Here is a 17,946-nt window from a genome sequence, read left to right on the forward strand (position 1 = left end):
GGTGTGTGTGTTTCTCTCAGTGGTCCAGTGCAGCTGAAGGTCCAGTCCTGGTGTGTTGACTCGACTCGTTCTGGTTTATTCAGGATGTATTTGTCTTTCCTTGTGTTGTGTGTGCTGCTGTCTGCCTCCAGCTGCTCAGCTAACAAAGGTACAACTTTTCTATCCTGTTCCATCTCTCCATATATGAATCTATAAATATGGAGTTATATTTTTATCTGTATGTGTTCGTGTGTGCCCCATTGGCAGCTGAATCTGTGTGTGTTTCTCTTTGTTGTTAAAGGTTCAGTGTGTAGGATTTAGGGAGATATGTTGCAAGAAATGGAACATAATATGACAAGTAGGTTTTGTTAAGTGTATAATCACCTGAAAATAAGAACCATTGTGTTTTTGTTACCTTAGAATGAGCAGTTTATATTTACATAGGGAGCGGGTCCTCATCTATGGAGATGTGTCTAGAATAGCCCAGAATGGACAAACAAGGGCCATTCATGTCACGGTTAAAAGCCCCTCTGTGATGACAGTCTCTGAAAAACACTGACTTTTGTAACATGAAACTGCTTAACTCAGTGTTTTTACTGGTTTTAATCACCTGCTCCGCTTGTTTTATAGAAGGAGAGACCTCTGCAGATGATTAAGCTCCCAGTAAAAACCTCCTGAACAACAAACACTGATTGAATTTTAACTGGGAGAAGCGTCAGCTGGATGCAGTCTGCAGTCCTCATTACTAGATGCCACTAAATCTTCCTAAATCTTACACACTGTTTCTTCAACCTGCCAGTGTATTAGAGCCACTGTTGGTATGAAAGTTGTGAGAATGTTCTCTTGAACCTTCGCTCAAAACCTCAGCTCATTCTAAAGACTGAGATTCAACATGGCTCAAAGACAAAAAGAAATGCACTCATCTCAAATATGGCAGTGCATTTATTATCTGCTGTGATATAACCGGTGCACTATCAGCTCCCATTTTATTATACAGTGATCTGTTTAAAGTGCTGCACACACATATACCACGTATGCTTAATTAATAGGGTGTGTGTGTGTGTGTGTGCGTGTGTGTGTTCAGGTGCACGGACTGGCTTGCGAGTGGCAGCAGGATCGCAGACAGTGACTCTTCAGCCCTGGTTGGTGGGTCTGACAGCTGTGGTCGGTTTCCTCTTCATTGTCTTCACCATCCTGATCGTTCGCAGATTACTCAGGAAGGACAGGTCAGCTACACACACACACACACACACACACACACACACACACACACACTTTCCACATTTCACACAGCACCTCACTGTTGAGTAAATTGTGTAGGAAAAAAGAAAATATGTTTTGCTTTTCGATGACTGTATGGACTTGTGATTCCCACTTTTAAAAACATACAGAAGATGTGACAGATGTGTAGAACACTGTACAACATCTGGTTCACTACTCTCTTGGTCCAAGGAATTAATGCTGAGAAACATTAACATTATGTGAACTGAGTTTCCCTTTGTGGCCTTGAATGTCACATGTGCAGCAGATACAGGGAACTCTAAATGATTGTCAGAGCCAGCTCAGGCTAACAGCTGTTTGTTGACTGAAGACAGTCTAAATGAAGCACAGTATGAATAGCTGATGGATCCAACAAAGCCTCTCTTGTGTTGTTTAGTAAGTCATGGTGGTGCCCACATATAAAGAAATGTCGACTTTTACCACCTCCACTCTGGTCTTGCATCAGGATTCGTGCTTATGACTCACTTTAACTGAACTGTCAGATAACTGCAAGTAAAATATGTGAAAGTTATAAAATAACCTGTGTGCTTGTTGTTGTTGTTGTCTTGTGTTGCAGGGACGATGAAGAGAGTTGTGGTTATGACAACAAGGCTGTAGAGATGGAGGAAGGTGATATTAAACAAACCAATCTGTAGAAGCCGCACTAGAGAGAGCCACTGCCATCACATCCACGTCACCTGTTCAACAGATGCTCTTTTCACTGAACAACATGGCAGCTTTATATTCATTTTTGTCATGTTGAGTTTAATGAGAGCCTTTATTAATGTCTCTGTTGCGCTTTTTTTCTTTTAAAGCCAGAAAAAAATGTTATTTGCTTTTTATAAAATACATGGAGCCTTGAATGTATCAGCGCCACATTAACTACTCTAGTTCCCTGTCACCACCAGAGGGGCTCATAACACAGAAGATAAAATGACTCACATCACTGCTGCTCCAGTTGTCGAACTGTTTGTAACATCTATTATGTTTCCTTAGTTCAGTCATGTGTTGTGACCCACTACCAAAACTCTAATAAAACCACCTCCAATATAAGCTTGTGTTTTTATCTCACATAAATTTATTTGAAACCAGAAACCTGTGAAAAGATTGGAAGTTCATAAACAGAACATTTCAGGAAAAAACATAAATGAAAGCTCCAAGCTCCCTGAATGGTTTGATGAGGTTGAATATGATGTGACTTGTATTATGTGGCCTTCATGGTTACAAGATCTCAACCCAACTTAACACCTGTGGTGGATCCTGTGAGACAGCACTCTCTCACCACCATCAGAACACCAAATGAGGGAATATCTGTTGTAAAAATGTTGTTGATCCCTCTAGCTGAGCTCCACACATTTGTCTGGTCCTTTCATTCGTCTCTCATCTGTTCATTCACTTAGATTATTGCTGCTCCATTAAATGCGCTGTAATACTCCGTTCCCCTCCCATGATATTATACAGAACTACTGTTATCACAATGTCCGCCTCGGCTGCAACTATTCATGTCACATTCTGCCTCTCTTTCCCACCTTTCAGCCTCATTCCCATCTATAAAAAAGGTCATTCTCTATCTGTCTACCAGATTCTCCTTTCACCCCAGATCCTGCCAATCATCAGGATCATATTGTATATGCATGCAACCTCCTCCATTTTACGTAGCCTTGATTCAGTGTACCACGCATCTCTACATTTTATTACAAATGCAAAGTCCCTTACTCATCACTGCATTCTTTATTATTTGGTGGGTTGGATGTCACTTACCATTCACAGACAACAGCATTGATATATTTTTATCTATAAAGCAATACTGGGCAAACCTCCAGCCTACCTCTGCACCCTTCTGTGTGTCAGCTGTGGTAGTCACCAGCTACGCTCCTCCAGGTGGTTGCATTTAAATGTACCCCGGATTTTAACAGATCTGGGGAAAACTGCATTTTCCTACCATGCACCTTGGACATGGAGCAATCTTCAAAAAGATCTAAGATTAGAAACACTTACACCCATCAATGAATTTAAGGGCATCATAAAGAATGTGGTGACAGAAACATGTGCTTGTTTTTCTTGAGAGGCCACTATGTTTGAATAGTTGTTGTTTAATTGTTTAATTATATGTTTGATTACCTGCTACCTTGGCCAATTTCTTGTGTTTATTTGAACAGATCCACTGTTCTTCTGCCAGTTTGTCAAAGATGCCATGTGCTTTATGCTTAACTGAGATCAGAGGCTGGAAACCAGTGAACTTCCTGTACAATATGTAATTGAAAACATACCAAATTAGATACTAAAATAAAAGTATTTGATATTCTGTGCAACATATTTAAAACATCTTTTGATTCTGACAAAATACCATTTATAAATCAAATACCAAATTCTCCAAAGCAAGGACCTAAGGATGCCTTTGAATTAAGCAAGGATCAGCTCAATGAGCACAGTCTGTAACAGGGATACTCAAGTTGCTTTGCCCGGGGGCCACTTTTGAAAAATGACAGGAGAGCAGCTATTAAATAAACATTAAAAATATTTATCAGTATATATAGAGTAAATGAATTGCCTGTTTTCAACCTTTCAAGATTTGTTGTCTTCACTCATATTTGTCAGAAGGCAAATCCAGTCGCAGCAGCCCCACACAGGTCAGGTGTACAGTGGCAGATTTGAAGACATTTGGGCTTTAGCCCAGACCTCTGTTGGGGGGGTCGTCACCCGGCACTTTTTTTTTTAAGGAACAAACTTTATTTGTTTAAGCACTCTGACACCTTATTTACATTCAAAGCACAAAATAATTTCCCAGTGTAAATCTGTTTATTCTCATTGTGAATTACAAAATGGTTGGTGGGCCACCCAGCACCCTATGGTGGGCCAGATTTGGCCACTTAATGTTTATGTTTACATAGTTTTGCATTGCAGTCCTTGTTTTTACCTGCATTTCTATTTCTATGTAAAACAAGAGTCAAATTCCATGTATGTATACACACATTTTGCTTATAAAGCTGATTCTCATTATATGATAATCAACATTGCGTTAAACATACATCATAAAAGTACAGCTTCATGATGTCGAGTTTGCTGACTAAATGCATCTGTTCCAATTAAACTCTGAAAAGACTATTTTTATGCAGCACGTATGTATGATGGCTAGGAGTGTAGCAGTAGCAGTGCTGGGTAAAGGTTGAACGTTGACAGAAAAAGCACAGCAGATTCTGAAGCCGCAGAGAGGAGAGAGGGCTGTTCTGCTCTGTCATTCAGTAAGTGTGAGGTCTGTTCAGGGGTTTGGGTAATGGAGAGTGTGTGTGTGTGTGTGTGTGTGTGTGTGTGTGTGTGTGTGTGTATGTGTGTGAGTGTGTGTATTCTGTCCTGTAATTTTCTCTCTTTATGTCCTGTTGTTCTTCTGGACCAACACTGTGATTGGCTTAGAGCTGCTGTGTTTAGGCCTGATTGGCTGGATGTTTACACCTCTGAGGGAGGTTAATTGCTAATTAACTGGGGGGGTGGGAGCCGGGAGTTGATTGATTGGACTACTAATTATAAGATTATGTTTTAGTTTATGTGCATGTGTGTGGTGGGAGGTGGGCTGTTTCACATCACTACACCCTTACGCCAAAGTTTCAGTCCTGCAGCAGAAATGGAATCTAAAAATCCACCAAAAAAGAACAATGAAGAGCAATGCTACCATAAATAATGATGCCAGTTAAAGGCGAGCCTAAAACAGCAGTGTGACATTTGGTGGAGGAGTCCTGACCTTCTCCACAGTGGGCTGTGGTTGGTCTGATCCAGAGACCTCAAGCCGTCAGCTGTAAGGCTCTAGCTCTGTGGGCTGACATAGACACTAACCTGACCACACTGTTACCACACCCTGAAAAACCAGTGGTCCTCCACACAAGGGTTCTCTGCTGAGGGTAAAGGCAATGTGCTGGGTTAGTTTACAAGGAACTGTTACATTCCTGCTGGAATAATCAAATTACATAAGAGTTTTTGGATCTACTGATAGGACAACATAATTTACCAGCATCATTCAGTCACTGTAACAAAAAATATGAGCATTGTCTGATCTGCCACTATTGGTTAAAGTTAGATTTAGACATTTGGTTTTGTACTTGGTTAAGGTTAGTGAAAGGTTAAGGTTAGGTTTGGGTTAAATTAACTATCGTTAAGTTCAGGGAGAATGGGTCATTGTGGTTCGATTAAAGAGACCCTAAAAAATATTTTTTTTTTCTCTTAACTGTAGTGATATTTATCTATCTAGATTGATGACCAAATGCCATTTAGTTTAATTATTTTCTAGAGAAGACAGACATCTCTACGGCTGATATCTCCAACACCCGGCAACTCAGACCAAAACAATCTAGACTGATAAATAGCACCACGGGCAAGAGGGAAAATATGTATTTTTGGTCCTGGAGTTAACTGTCCTTTTAAGGAATAATTAGTGTAAAAAAGTGTAAAGACCGGCAGGAGTGACTTCCCAGAATCTGAGGCATGAGGTTGTAGCAGAGAACTGGCGGATGGAAACTGCTGATTATTAAGAAACAGTTTCAGCACATCACTTTGCCTTAAACAAAACTGTCATTTTTACATTTCTGATTGTGTGTGTACACAAAAAGATGCAACATGTTAATCAGTCTGCATTTCAAAGTAACCTTGAGCAAGATACTGACCCCCAAATTGCTCCCGATGATGCTTTCATCGGTGTCAGTGTGTTAAAAAGTGAGTAGCAGGTGGCACCTTGTGTAGTAGCCTCAGCCACCAGTGTATGAATGTGTGTGTGAATGGGTAAATGTGACTCATAGTGTAAAAAGCGCTTTGAGTGGTCGGATGACTAGGAAGGCCCTGTACAAATGCAGGTCCATTTTTACACACACTGATTCATATCTATTTTTTTTAGCTCGCTCTTAAAAAGAAGCATAATTCCCAAAAAACTTGAAGTATTCCTTTAAGCTTTTTTTGTCAAACTTTGAATGTTATCACTTAATTGAATGGGCGTTATCAGTGGCTATCAGCCTCATAGATGTGGACTGGAAGGGTCACGCTACACCTTCTAGTGGGTTCAGAAGGCTGTTATCAGATTCATTAGGTTTCACGTTCAGTTTGGCTAAGTTTAGGCGCCAGAACTGTGTGGCTAGGTTTAAAAAAAAAAAGACTATCGTTTGCATTTTAAAAAGGTATGTTTGTTGCGTGACCTGACATAACATGATGTGACGTGATGTGACGTGATGTGACGTGACGTGACGTGACGTGAATTATAATGTGTCAATGTTGACTTTTAGTTTCACACGGGACACCAACAGCAGTCTCCTGGGTAAAAGTCCTTGGTTTGTTTAACCCATCCACCATCCTGAATTGATCACTCTTTATACTCTGTATTCACTCTTTATACTATGTCATCTGAGTTTCTCCTTTGTTTCCATCATAATTATTACAGCCACTAGATGTCACTGACTAACAATATACACAAGCATTTTATGGGCTGATAACAGCCTTCTGAACCTACTTGTAGGGCATCATAAAGAATGTGGTGATGCTGTAAAGGAGCTTAACGCTCAGTCAATTTTCCCTGAATAAACAATGGTTGATAATATCTATCAGGCTCATAACCACTGATAACACTTGTTCAATGGAGTGTTAAAATTCGAAGCAGGTGACGATCTCGGATTGCGAGTAGTGGTAGTGCATAGAGTAGTAGACTGATAAAAAGGGAAATCTAAATTTGAGTGTGTTCCTGACTGTGTATTACTGGAAAAAGCTCTGCTTATTCAGAGCACCTCATGCTTTCTTTAAGGGTTCACAACAGCACCATAAAGGGTTCTTCAATGGTCCAAAGTCACAGAAGTACGCAAGGTCCCCTGTGGAACCCTTTTGGTTCAGAGGGTGTGAGGAAGATGGAAGGAGGGAAAGAGCGCAAGTGAGGGACAAACTGAGAAAGGTCATTGTCATTATTTTAAAACGGGCACTGAGTCACAGACAGACAGACAGACCATGTCATGATAAAAACAGGTTTGACCTTATTTGTGTTTTAACCATATATGATCAAACTCTTATTTTACCAGCCACAGGAGTCCCCATGAGAAACATTTGATGTATATGTGCGTGTGTGTGTGTGTGTGTGTGTGTGTGTGTGTGCCCCTGTGTGTGTCTACTACTTCCTAATCCGCCTCTTTGGAGTGACGGCCCACTCAGTGGAATCAAGCGAGGGGGTGGCTGTCTGGTTTGGTTTGGTTGGTTGGTGGTTGGTGCTTTTGTCCACTTTGAATAAGATAGAGGGACTGGAGCTTGATTGGACTTTTTAAACTGGGAGTCCCTGTGTAAAGACACTTTTGGACAGGTGCTGGGACATTGGGATCTAATCAGGACTCAGGACTCAAGACTCAAGCGCAGAGCGGGGATGATCAGAGGAGCCCTAATTAACAGAAGCAGTATGTCTTGTGGAGTTTTGCTTGAACTGAAACAATTCAGGTGACTTTTATTTTAGCTGCGGCATGAAGCTTTGATTGCAACTGTTGTGTAAAGAGGATTTACTGGAGGCTGTGGGAGACAGGTGGACCACAGCTTAGGTGCACAAAGGCAGAACTGCTAGAAGTGGGCCACATGGTGGACTGGGACTTGTATAAAAGTCTCTACCTGGAAGTGTTTTGACTCAGTGGGAGTCCAGCAGGACTGAGAGGAGAAACGGAGCCGGATCAGGCAACAGATGGCTCTGTAGTTCAAAGGTATGTTTTAGGTTGTGTAGCCTTTGTGGTTAAAACTACTCTGAGTGAATAACTTGTTGTTGGAGTTTGTAAGACTGGATTAATGTGTCCAACCAGGAGCACAGACGCATCTTAAAATGTTCACTCACATAACAGTCTATGTAAATTCATTTTATTTGACTGGAAGTATGACATGAGAGACCTTCATTTTTTGAGGCTGGAGGGAAAATGCACCCCTAAAGAGCATTTGCTTTGTATAAGGAATCAGAGCCAAACTACAACTGGGATCTACAGGGACTGCGATCTACCGGGTTTGGGATCTACAGGGACTGGGACTGAACTCACACAGGACAGAGACTGATTCTGTCCAACAAACTTGAGAAAGGCACAGAAATACCAAGAGAAGGAGTAAAAAAACAGGAAAATCACAACACCGTACTGGTATCTCTTGGATTTACCACAAATCCTGTTTTTTTTCCTCCAAAAGCCATCTTCTTTTTGACACTTTGACGGCTCCAGTCTGTTGTCATGGCGATGTCAGCCACACCAGGAGGCTGCGGAGAGGCAGACAGCTCGGTGAAGTGGCAACTGTGCTATGATGTCACTGCCAAGACATGGTGGATGGTGAGTTTGACTTCTGACTCTTGACTTATTTGGGGATCTTACTCTTTTCTCTGGTTATCTGCTAAAACTGATTGTACTGGAATAGTTTTGATCAGATTTATGTTTACAGACCCTAACAAGAATAGTGACGCACTGGACTGCAGGTATTTATGGATGTTAACACCATAGGTGGATTTTAAGGCAATGGGCCCCTGGGCACAGATGTGCAAAGGGCACCACCACCACCTCTCCTACACAGGAGCAAGACAAATAGACTTTGTGCTTTGTAGTTGTTAGGTATCATTTTGTTGTTTTGTATCTCCTTGTGGTCATTTTGTGTCTCCTTGTGGTTGTTTTGTGTCATTTCTCTTTTAGGTGATTTTGTGTTGCTCTTTGTTTTGTGCCTTTTTGTGGCCATTTGTGTCTCCTTGCAGCTGTTTTTGATCTTCTTGTGGTTATTTTGTGTCTCTTTGCAGTTCACTTGCATCTCTGTGTGGTATTTTTGTGTCTTTGTGGTAATTTTCAGTCTCTTCCTGGTTGGTATGTCCTAATTTGACGTTTGACAAGTGAAGGTCAGGGGGGTCCTGACACTTGGACCCCTGGGTCTGTGCCTGGTAGGCTCGTTCAGTAATCCATCAATGTTTAACACTGAATGAAATGTTTTCTTGTACTTACAGTCACACTAAGAGTCAACAGCAGCTCTGTGTCTGTTGTCTGCCTCTCGCCACCACTGAGATGCGTCAGATTGCTTTATTTGCACACGTTTGACAGCTGGGTTGTTTGTACAGCTACTAAAGTTTATTACAGCTTTGTTTTTATGTCCGCAGCTCTGACCATCTTTTCTATCTGAGGTAAAAACACTGTACTCACTGAACTAAATGCTGAGGGAACACTGGTTGGTCAAAGTTATTTGGATGAGAAATGCCAATTAACTCTTGCTTCAGCTTTGACCCACTGTACTTAAAGTAATTGTGCACACAGTTTTCCTCCGCAGTGAGGGATTATTAGCGATATTTTAGGTGACCTCCAACTAAAGTGGTTTAGATAGTCAACTGTTGGCTTATTTATACTTTTTGCTCATGTGTCTTGCCCCATTTAACCTTATTTTTAGCAATCACATGAAATGAAACCAATGAACCAAGCTACAAATTGAAACCGTAGTCGTAATTAAGTGTCGTTGTTGTTGTTTTTTGAAGAAGGTAAATGGTTGCTTACACAGTAGCCATATGCTGTTATACTGTGTCCGTCTGCCCTCTAATGCATATTGGCAAAGGTATTAAGAGGGTAAGCATCCCCAAAATGGTCATCAACATATTTTTATTACTGGGCTTGCTGCTGGTTGTGGAATATTCAACAAAGGTTATTTTAATGAGAAAGTGAGAGACAGGGAGCAAGTGAGAAAAGCAGCTGAGAGACAGAAGCTTTTTGAGTTTTGACTGAGGGAAACAGAACCAACAAGTATGGCTACTCAGTGCCTATAAAATAATAACAAACCTGAATGAAATACGAAACCTAAAATTGCACTACAGCTCAATTACTTCTTCACTTCACACCCTGATAATCCTGATGATAATGGTAAATGGACCTGCATTTGTATAGTGCCTTTCTAGTCATCACACCACTCAAAGTGCTTTTTACACTACGAGTCACATTCACCCATTCACACACACATTCATACACTGGTGGCCGAGGCTACAATACAAGGTGCTACTTAGTTTTTAACACACTCATACACGGATGGAAACATCATCGGGAGCAATTTGGGGTTCAGTATCTTGCTCAAGGATACTTCGACATGTAGACTGGAGGAGCCGTGGATCGATCTTCCGATTGGTGGATGACCCGCTCTACCTCTGAGCCACAGCTGCCCGTGATGCAAATCCAGGTCTGCCGTGGGGTTTTGTGATAACCACACATTATTATTGCAATATTCAACTGGGCCTCAACAAAAAGTTATGACTATATTTTTAATTGACTATATCAGTATGTTGTGCTCACACATTTCCTAATAAAGAGGCAAACTCTACCCTAAAAAATGTAATTTAATTTAATGCAATTTAAAAAACCTTCACGAGGAACCTATTTACCCCAATTCACTCAGAGGCATTTTAAGTGTGTGAAACATTACATTATCTTCATTATCTTACATTATTTTCCATTTAAATGGATGTGTTATTGGTACTTTGATGTAGTCTTAAAAAGCTTGAAATTAATTCTTCAGTCATTTTGTTAGTAAATATTTCATGAGTAATAGTTGGTTGTCAATTGTTATTTAATATTAGTAAATAAAAGTAAACATTTATGTAGTGATAGGAGTGATAACACAGGTTATAGAGGGTACTGTGCATAGGCTCCATCATACATTCCGAATGAGACAGATCTAGTTAAGTTTAGGAACTCTACAGTGAACTTACTTCACATTAACATCACAACATTTCATATTTAATTTTCTGCTATAACTTATATTTCTCAGTCATAAGTGACTTTGTCTAATTTTATGTATACAGGCCTACTCAACAGTGACTATGATTCTTCTTAGGATAATATTATAGGGGCTGCTGTTCGTAGTAGTGTACAATAAATGATGAGCCTATAGGAAATAACAGGAAATGAGGAGTTTGGTATTTTTAACCCTCTCTGTATCGTAGCTGTATGTTGCTTTTATTGGGTTTTGTGTTTACTTATTGTGTGTACTTGTGTAGACTTCGATTATTTCAGTGATTGTTACATACTGAACTGTGCAGTGTTGGCTGTGCTGCACAGCTACAGAACTGTTACTGCAGAGATCTTTTCTATTTCTTCATTTATTCTGTCTGTGAGATGACAGCAAGGCCATAATCACTCTGGTATTTATTGTTCAGTTTTGTTGCAAACTAAAGGCCCAGTACCTCCTTATAACTCCAGTCACATCCAGTTTAGGTTTAAACAACTCACTGGGTGGCAAGTGATGTGTAGGAGGGCAGCAGGCAGTAATGATCTTTATAATTAAGGGGAGAGAGGAGGGGGTCACAGAGAGAGGGCCGCATATACTCCCAGGGAACAAGCCTCTCATTACCAGCATAAAGCAGCACTGACCCAAATACACATTCCTTTATATCTGCTATGTCTTGCAGCTTTTAAGAGCCAATACATGGGAAAAGTTACTTTTAACAGTAATTTTGAACTATTTACCAACAAAATGACATGAAAAAAGAGAAGTAGAACTATAAGCAAACAATCCCATGAATGAGTTTGAAAGGTTATGATTCTTGGCCCGGACCCAACTGACCCTTTGCTAAGCCCCGCCCTCTTCTGATAGTCTGTGAAGCTGTTTGAGTTAGCATGGAGCCCACACTGTACTGAACTGCACTACCTAAAGAAAAATTATCACATTTTGCGAAAAACAAGGAAAAGCAATTTCAGAGAGAAGCAGACAGAGGGGTCTACAGTCTGTGTTTGAAGGATATATCCATGGATATATTCATGAGTCAAACTGACTCAGCAGCGAAAAGTGGGTTAAAAAGATAAAGATAGTTAGAAACTAAAGCCTAACTATAAACTACAGATGAAGGTGTAAAAGTGAACCACCACATCACTGGCAACTGAGACAGAAGACAATGAATAGAAAGAGAAACTTTTCCAATATTCAACCACTTTGGTGTCATCGCAGTGTGTGCAGATGAACAGTGTTTGGCTTCCCCCTGTGTCGACAGCGGCCAGACCTCCGCTGCAGGGCCTCCGCTGGTGAATGGGCGGGGAGCCCCAGGGGAAGCCAAGTACCATTTATTGGCACAGACTGCAATGACACACAGCTGGTTGAATGTCAGCAAAGTTTTCCTGCTTCCCTTCACTGGTTCCTGTCCAGCAGGGTCAGTCTTCATTCACTGTTATAATCATTAAAAAGCAAAAGTAGTATGTGAATGCATTCAGTAGGCTATATTTTCAGTAGCTAGCTAGTTAACCCTACACTTTCCAGGGTTTGATTGGGTTTCGGGGAACCTCTCAAGGTAACGAGTATTGTAAATACACAATGTGCCCTAGGCACAGCATTTAGCTCAATATCCACAAAACCAGCCTGAAAATAAATTAAATCTGAAACTATTGCATTAGAGTCTATGGAGCACAGCCATGATGCTGTCAGACCCTTGTCAGAGCTGACCAATGCTATGCTATGATTGGACAGTATGTGTTTGAGGGGTGTGGGTTAGCGAAGGGTCAATAGTGCCCAACTGTGATTTCTCAAGATTCCCTGGGCTTTAAATGGTTCAGATTTGCTCCGATTTCCCAGTGTTTTTTTTGTTTGTTTCAGGGGTTTTTTAGTGTCAAAGTCTGTAGCATGGTAGCTAATTCTAACTATGGAAATCTGTTACTCTTTTATATATTGAAAAAGAATAAGACCAAATGTGAAAAAGAATATGTACATTTTTATTATGACTCTTTACTGCACTTTTCTTCCTGTTGCAAAAGCAGAAACACTCTCTCATCTGTTCTGCCTCTCTCAGGATAAAAATCAAACTGTTCGTCTTAGCGCCAGTTTTAGCGTTGCATTTGTTTTAGGGTTTGTTTGCTTTTGTTTTTGCATCCTTTCTGTCAGTGTATTTGTGTTGGCTTTCTGCGGCACATTTTTTCATTTGCAGCATATCTCAGTTGTATTTGTTCTGGAATTTTGTATGTGTTGCATCACCTGATGCAAATGTTCTGGGTCATTGGAACACGTTCGTCCTTGTCGGTCACAGTACATTCTGGTGTTACATGTGTATCTGACTTGACCAATTTCATTTCAGCAAGTTTGGATTCGAGACTTTTACAGTGGCCACACCTACACCTCTGGAGACTTGCTGGCCTCTGCCCCTTTTGAGTGATGGGGCCACAGCTTTGTGTGTCGGCCATATGCAAGGCCAGGCATGGTCAGGTACTTTGGCAATCAGGTGGCAGGTGAAGGTGGGGGCCATGGCATGCTGACTCTATACTGCCAAATCAAAGCCATCCTTCTTGTTTCATGGGCCAACCTTAGTATTTTCCCATAGGACTGGAACAATTACCAGTTTATTTGAGATCAGCCTCTGAAAGTTGATGATGTAGCAAATGTTTTATGTTGAAAATTTATGTCTTCGTTTTTAATTTCATGTTGTGTCAACGCTGTGGTTAACGTGTGGTTAGGTTTAAGCACAAAAACCACTTGGTTAGGGTTAGGAAAAGCTCCTATTCGGGCTTAAAATACCCAGTTTTTTCACCACAAGCACGACTGGAAATGTCCTGAAGCATCGTTAAAAATACCTGGTTCTGTAGTTCATTGGTCTCAGAACAGTGTTCTGCTGCTTGGAAGCCATCTTGCCTGGTGTCACCTTAATCAACATCCTCACCTGAGAAACCACTGATATATAGGTAATCTGAACTATGTCAGTTTAGAGATGCTGATATGATGAATGTACAAATGTAACATATCACTAGATTGCAGAAATGTACAATGCAATCTTTTTATTCTGTCCCCTGGGCTGAGATAGATGAGAGACAGATGATATATGAGAGACGTAGATCCTACTGCCTTAAAAAAGGCTTACTGTTGTGGAAGACATCAGGTCAGCGGGCTGTTTGCTGGGAGTAAAGTGGCTACAGGCCAATTCATCAGATTTGGTTGTAGGCATGTAAAGAAGGCCACTGGCTGATGATCAGAGAGGTTCATGGTAGACACACGTCAGAGTATCGCTGATGTGCCAGGCCACTCTTTAGTTTTAACATCTGAAAGATCAGTGTAGCTACAAACTCAACGGATGTGATCAGGTTTCCTTGTTCCGGTTAGAATATGAGCAAAAGGAAGTTTTTCAATTGCTCTAAAGTAGCAACATTCAGCCTATAAGTAAACAGAGAGAAAATGCTGCAGATCTCAGGTGTTGAAAGACCTCTAGAGAACATTAGTGAGTGCCAGTTGTAACCTCATGGGTTCAAGCCTTGTTTATGTTGTTATATCAATGATCCTGGAGAGTGCCTCAAAAATGTCTTCTTCTTGTGTTAGTTAATCTGTAGAAGTCACAGAGGATCTGAAGTTTGAGTGGAAGCCATTTGTGCTCAGCCCTCTGACTGCCCCCTCTTAATCCTCTCAACAGCTCTCATTTCTGAAGGGAGGCTTTTTGCTTGCTGTTTCTGTGTTAAGAGCATCAGCAACACCAACAGTGTACTTCAGTCAGTATTTTAAGTCAGTTACCAAGGAGTTGAGGCAGTGTTTGCATAGACAACAGTGGTGGAAGAAGTATTCAGATCATTTTCTTCAGTAAAAGCTGCAATATCACATCATATCATCACGTCATCAGCATCATATTTTCAGCCCACTTTTGTAATTGGTGAAACAACCACTATGACTGAATCTATCAGATAAATACAGTAAAAAAAACCCTCAAGTGCAAGTTAACTCAGAGAGAAGCAGACAGAGGGGTCTTATATGTTTTAAGGATATATCGAGGATGTCAAACTGATTCAGCAGCAAAAACAGGTTAAAAAGACAAAGATAGAAGCTGAAGTCTAACATACAGATCACAGTGTAAATCTGAACCACCACATCACCTGGTAAACGAGACAGAAGACAGTGAATATAAAGGGAAAGTATATAACCAGCTGTGTGTCATTGCAGTGTGTGCAGATGAATGGTGTTTGGTTTTCTCCTGAGCTGCTGCCAGCACCTGTACCTCTGCCACGGGACAGGCAGGGATCTCTGGGGGAAGCCAAACACTGTTCATCTGCACACACTGCGATGACACACAGCTGGTTGAACGACAGCAAAGTTTCCCTGCTTCCCTTCACTGGTTCCTGTACAGCAGGGTTGGTCTTAATTTCAATGTTATAATCATTAAATAGCAAAAGTAGCATGGCTTGGCGTTTTGGCGAGCTTTGATCTGACTCCAGAGATGGTCAATCTCAGGCTCAACTTAACAAATCTTGCCGCGTTTAAACTGGTATGGAAATGGAAATGGAAATGGAAATGGAAATGCAAATCAATGCAGCATGGTTTGACTCGATGCTGTCAAAAGTGCAAATGGAAAAGGCCGATAGTGGATGTTTGAATCATGACTCCTCTAAGTAAGCGTCACTTTGTTGTTAGGAAGGAGATTGAGGTCATTGACCAAAGTGTCAGACTGTGACATGAGAGACTACAGTTTACATCTTGTTTCCTACAGACAATGTTGGTTTCTCTTAACCATGGCCAAAATCTCTTTTATTCTAAATACTCTGATGTTAAGTCTGGAAGATGTTTTGGTTCCTCCAGATAAAATGTATCACAGTGTAGCAGCAGTTAATAATGTGGTTATTGCTCTGTGCTCAGTGTCATCAGGGTGCCAGCACACACTGACATCACTGCTGGGTGTGACCCTTTACCGTCCATCACAGACCAATATACAGAGAAAGAACTCCAACTCTAAGTTTCTTACAGATGTTGTCACAGAAAGTCACATCCAACACTTGAACTGTGTGATGTGTGGATCCGGCAGGAAGAGGCTGAGCTGTGTAAGTCCAGCTGATAAGTCTTAAAGCAGATCATTCCTGCACCAACATCTGTCCTCTGGATGCTTAGAGAGACACAGCTCTGCCCCTTATCATCGCCTCAGGAGGTCAGGCAGAGGCTACGCTGCTGCTTTCATGCAACATGAATAGTGAAAGGCTGCCCTCTAGCAGATAAAGAAATAAGTGTGGCAGCATGTTCACCTGTGAATCTAAATCAGCCACACATGATATTACTGTCAAACTTTCCTTGCTGCATCTGTTTAACTGCGTTTAGGAGTCCTTAATAATCATCTTTGTGTGGCTGTTTTTTTTATTTTCAGTATCTGCTCTGTAAATAAGTGCACTTTCCTTATCTAATTGCTGCCCTTGCCTGAAGACCACCTCTTTCATACAAAGCCCGCCTTAGCCCCCCTTCAAGTTCGCTCTTGAAAACAACCTCACTATATAGTCCACATTTGGTAGGTGTTCAAGATCTGATTGTATCACTTAGGCTGTGCCGAAATCACTCCCAGGTTACTTTGCAGTGCACTATACTTACCCTGTATATTTGTGTCTGAATTCTGAGTGTGAAACGTATGCTGTGTATAGACTCCTCATCAAACTCCCACAGTGGAATGAGCAAAATGATTCTTAATTGACTCAATTTACTGTACAATCTGCATGTATTTAACATCTGGTTCACTAAGGCAGCAGCTCATTATGCAGTCAGCTGCTGGACTGCGCCTGGTGTTGAAATGTGGGATTTCTGAGATCACTGTATTCAGAAAAAGATGATAGCGTACTGATTTGCAGGAGTCAATTAACACATTCCAGGTAAACATAAAAGAAATGACGTGCCTATTAGAGAAATCAAATCTCTATCCCTGACGGAAAGATGGAGAAGGTGGAGGTGGACATAGTACTGATATACTGTTGTATGTTTTTTTTACAGTTTACAGTTTAGTTGCAGTTTGTAGATTGTTTTATGGTTCAAGTTTAAGTATGACCACCACAAACTACATGGATTGGTCTGCATCACAGTGACCAGATATTGGGTTCAACAGCCTTATTGCTTAATTTTGTTTTTAACAAATGTTTTTTAGTTATCTACAAGCATATATTAAATGTTTTTTTGTCATCGCAGCATGTTTTTTCCTTGTAGCACCTATAAATTTCATCTGCCCTGTGTTTACATCTGCTCTTCAGAAGCTGAGAATTTCCCACAAAACTGACCGCCACAAATAGCGTGACTTCAGTGAATACAACAAATTATATTAACATGTTTCCTATATAGACTCTGTAAAAGAAATGGAGGTATCCATCAAGATGTCACCAACTGGTTTTTGGACTACCGTTTTGAAGCAGGCCCTCAGGAAGTGTGCCGGACTTGAAGCCAATTTGACATAGTGGCCAAACCGTGTAACTACAACTTCCGATTATTTAATGTGATGCCATTGGGCAAGACAATTACACAGACTTATGTTGTGAAATAGACTACTGTAAATGAGTGAATCTTTTTTTAATGTCACAACCCACGTGAAAACACTCGATTCACTATCAGGATTTGATCCATTTGGCCGAATCATGTTTTTAAAGTCTAGAGCAGTTGCATGATTATATCATTTTATCCCCATTCAGGTTAGTGGAAGGCCAAACCGTAAGTTAGCCACTGGGCCAGCGAAGTCACTACTGCGTCTTCAGGTAGTTTTATACCTAGGAAGTCAAACTTTTTTGGCTTCATGCGCCACTGAGCAACTTTAATAGGAATGAATATGGCCATGCTTCCAACACTGCATCAAGTTCTCTATACATCCATGTTTTGAAGCTTCAAATTAGACATTTTGGCCATCACCACCTTGTTTTTTTTGGAGCCAGAAGTGACTATATTTGTATAAAATGGTCGAGCTGACTGAGAACCTAAGTATGCTGTGCACACTCTAAAAACAAGTTCAAGGCTATTTCAGTGCGCACA

The 17,946-nt window shown here is 40.8% G+C and overlaps 1 protein-coding gene across 1 annotated transcript; it reads left to right on the forward strand.

Moving 5' to 3' along the window:
- On the forward strand, nucleotides 1–2,292 carry smim24 (small integral membrane protein 24). The gene is made up of 3 exons (XM_049587819.1): nucleotides 1–148; nucleotides 1,064–1,205; nucleotides 1,817–2,292. The coding sequence occupies exons 1-3, from the start codon at nucleotides 85–87 to the stop codon at nucleotides 1,893–1,895; spliced, it is 285 nt and encodes a 94-aa protein (XP_049443776.1). The 5' UTR covers nucleotides 1–84; the 3' UTR covers nucleotides 1,896–2,292.
- The last annotated feature ends 15,654 nt before the right edge of the window (nucleotides 2,293–17,946 follow it).

Source organism: Epinephelus fuscoguttatus, linkage group LG10 (assembly GCF_011397635.1).
Source record: "Epinephelus fuscoguttatus linkage group LG10, E.fuscoguttatus.final_Chr_v1".
In the NCBI taxonomy this organism is placed as follows: Eukaryota; Metazoa; Chordata; class Actinopteri; order Perciformes; family Serranidae; genus Epinephelus; species Epinephelus fuscoguttatus.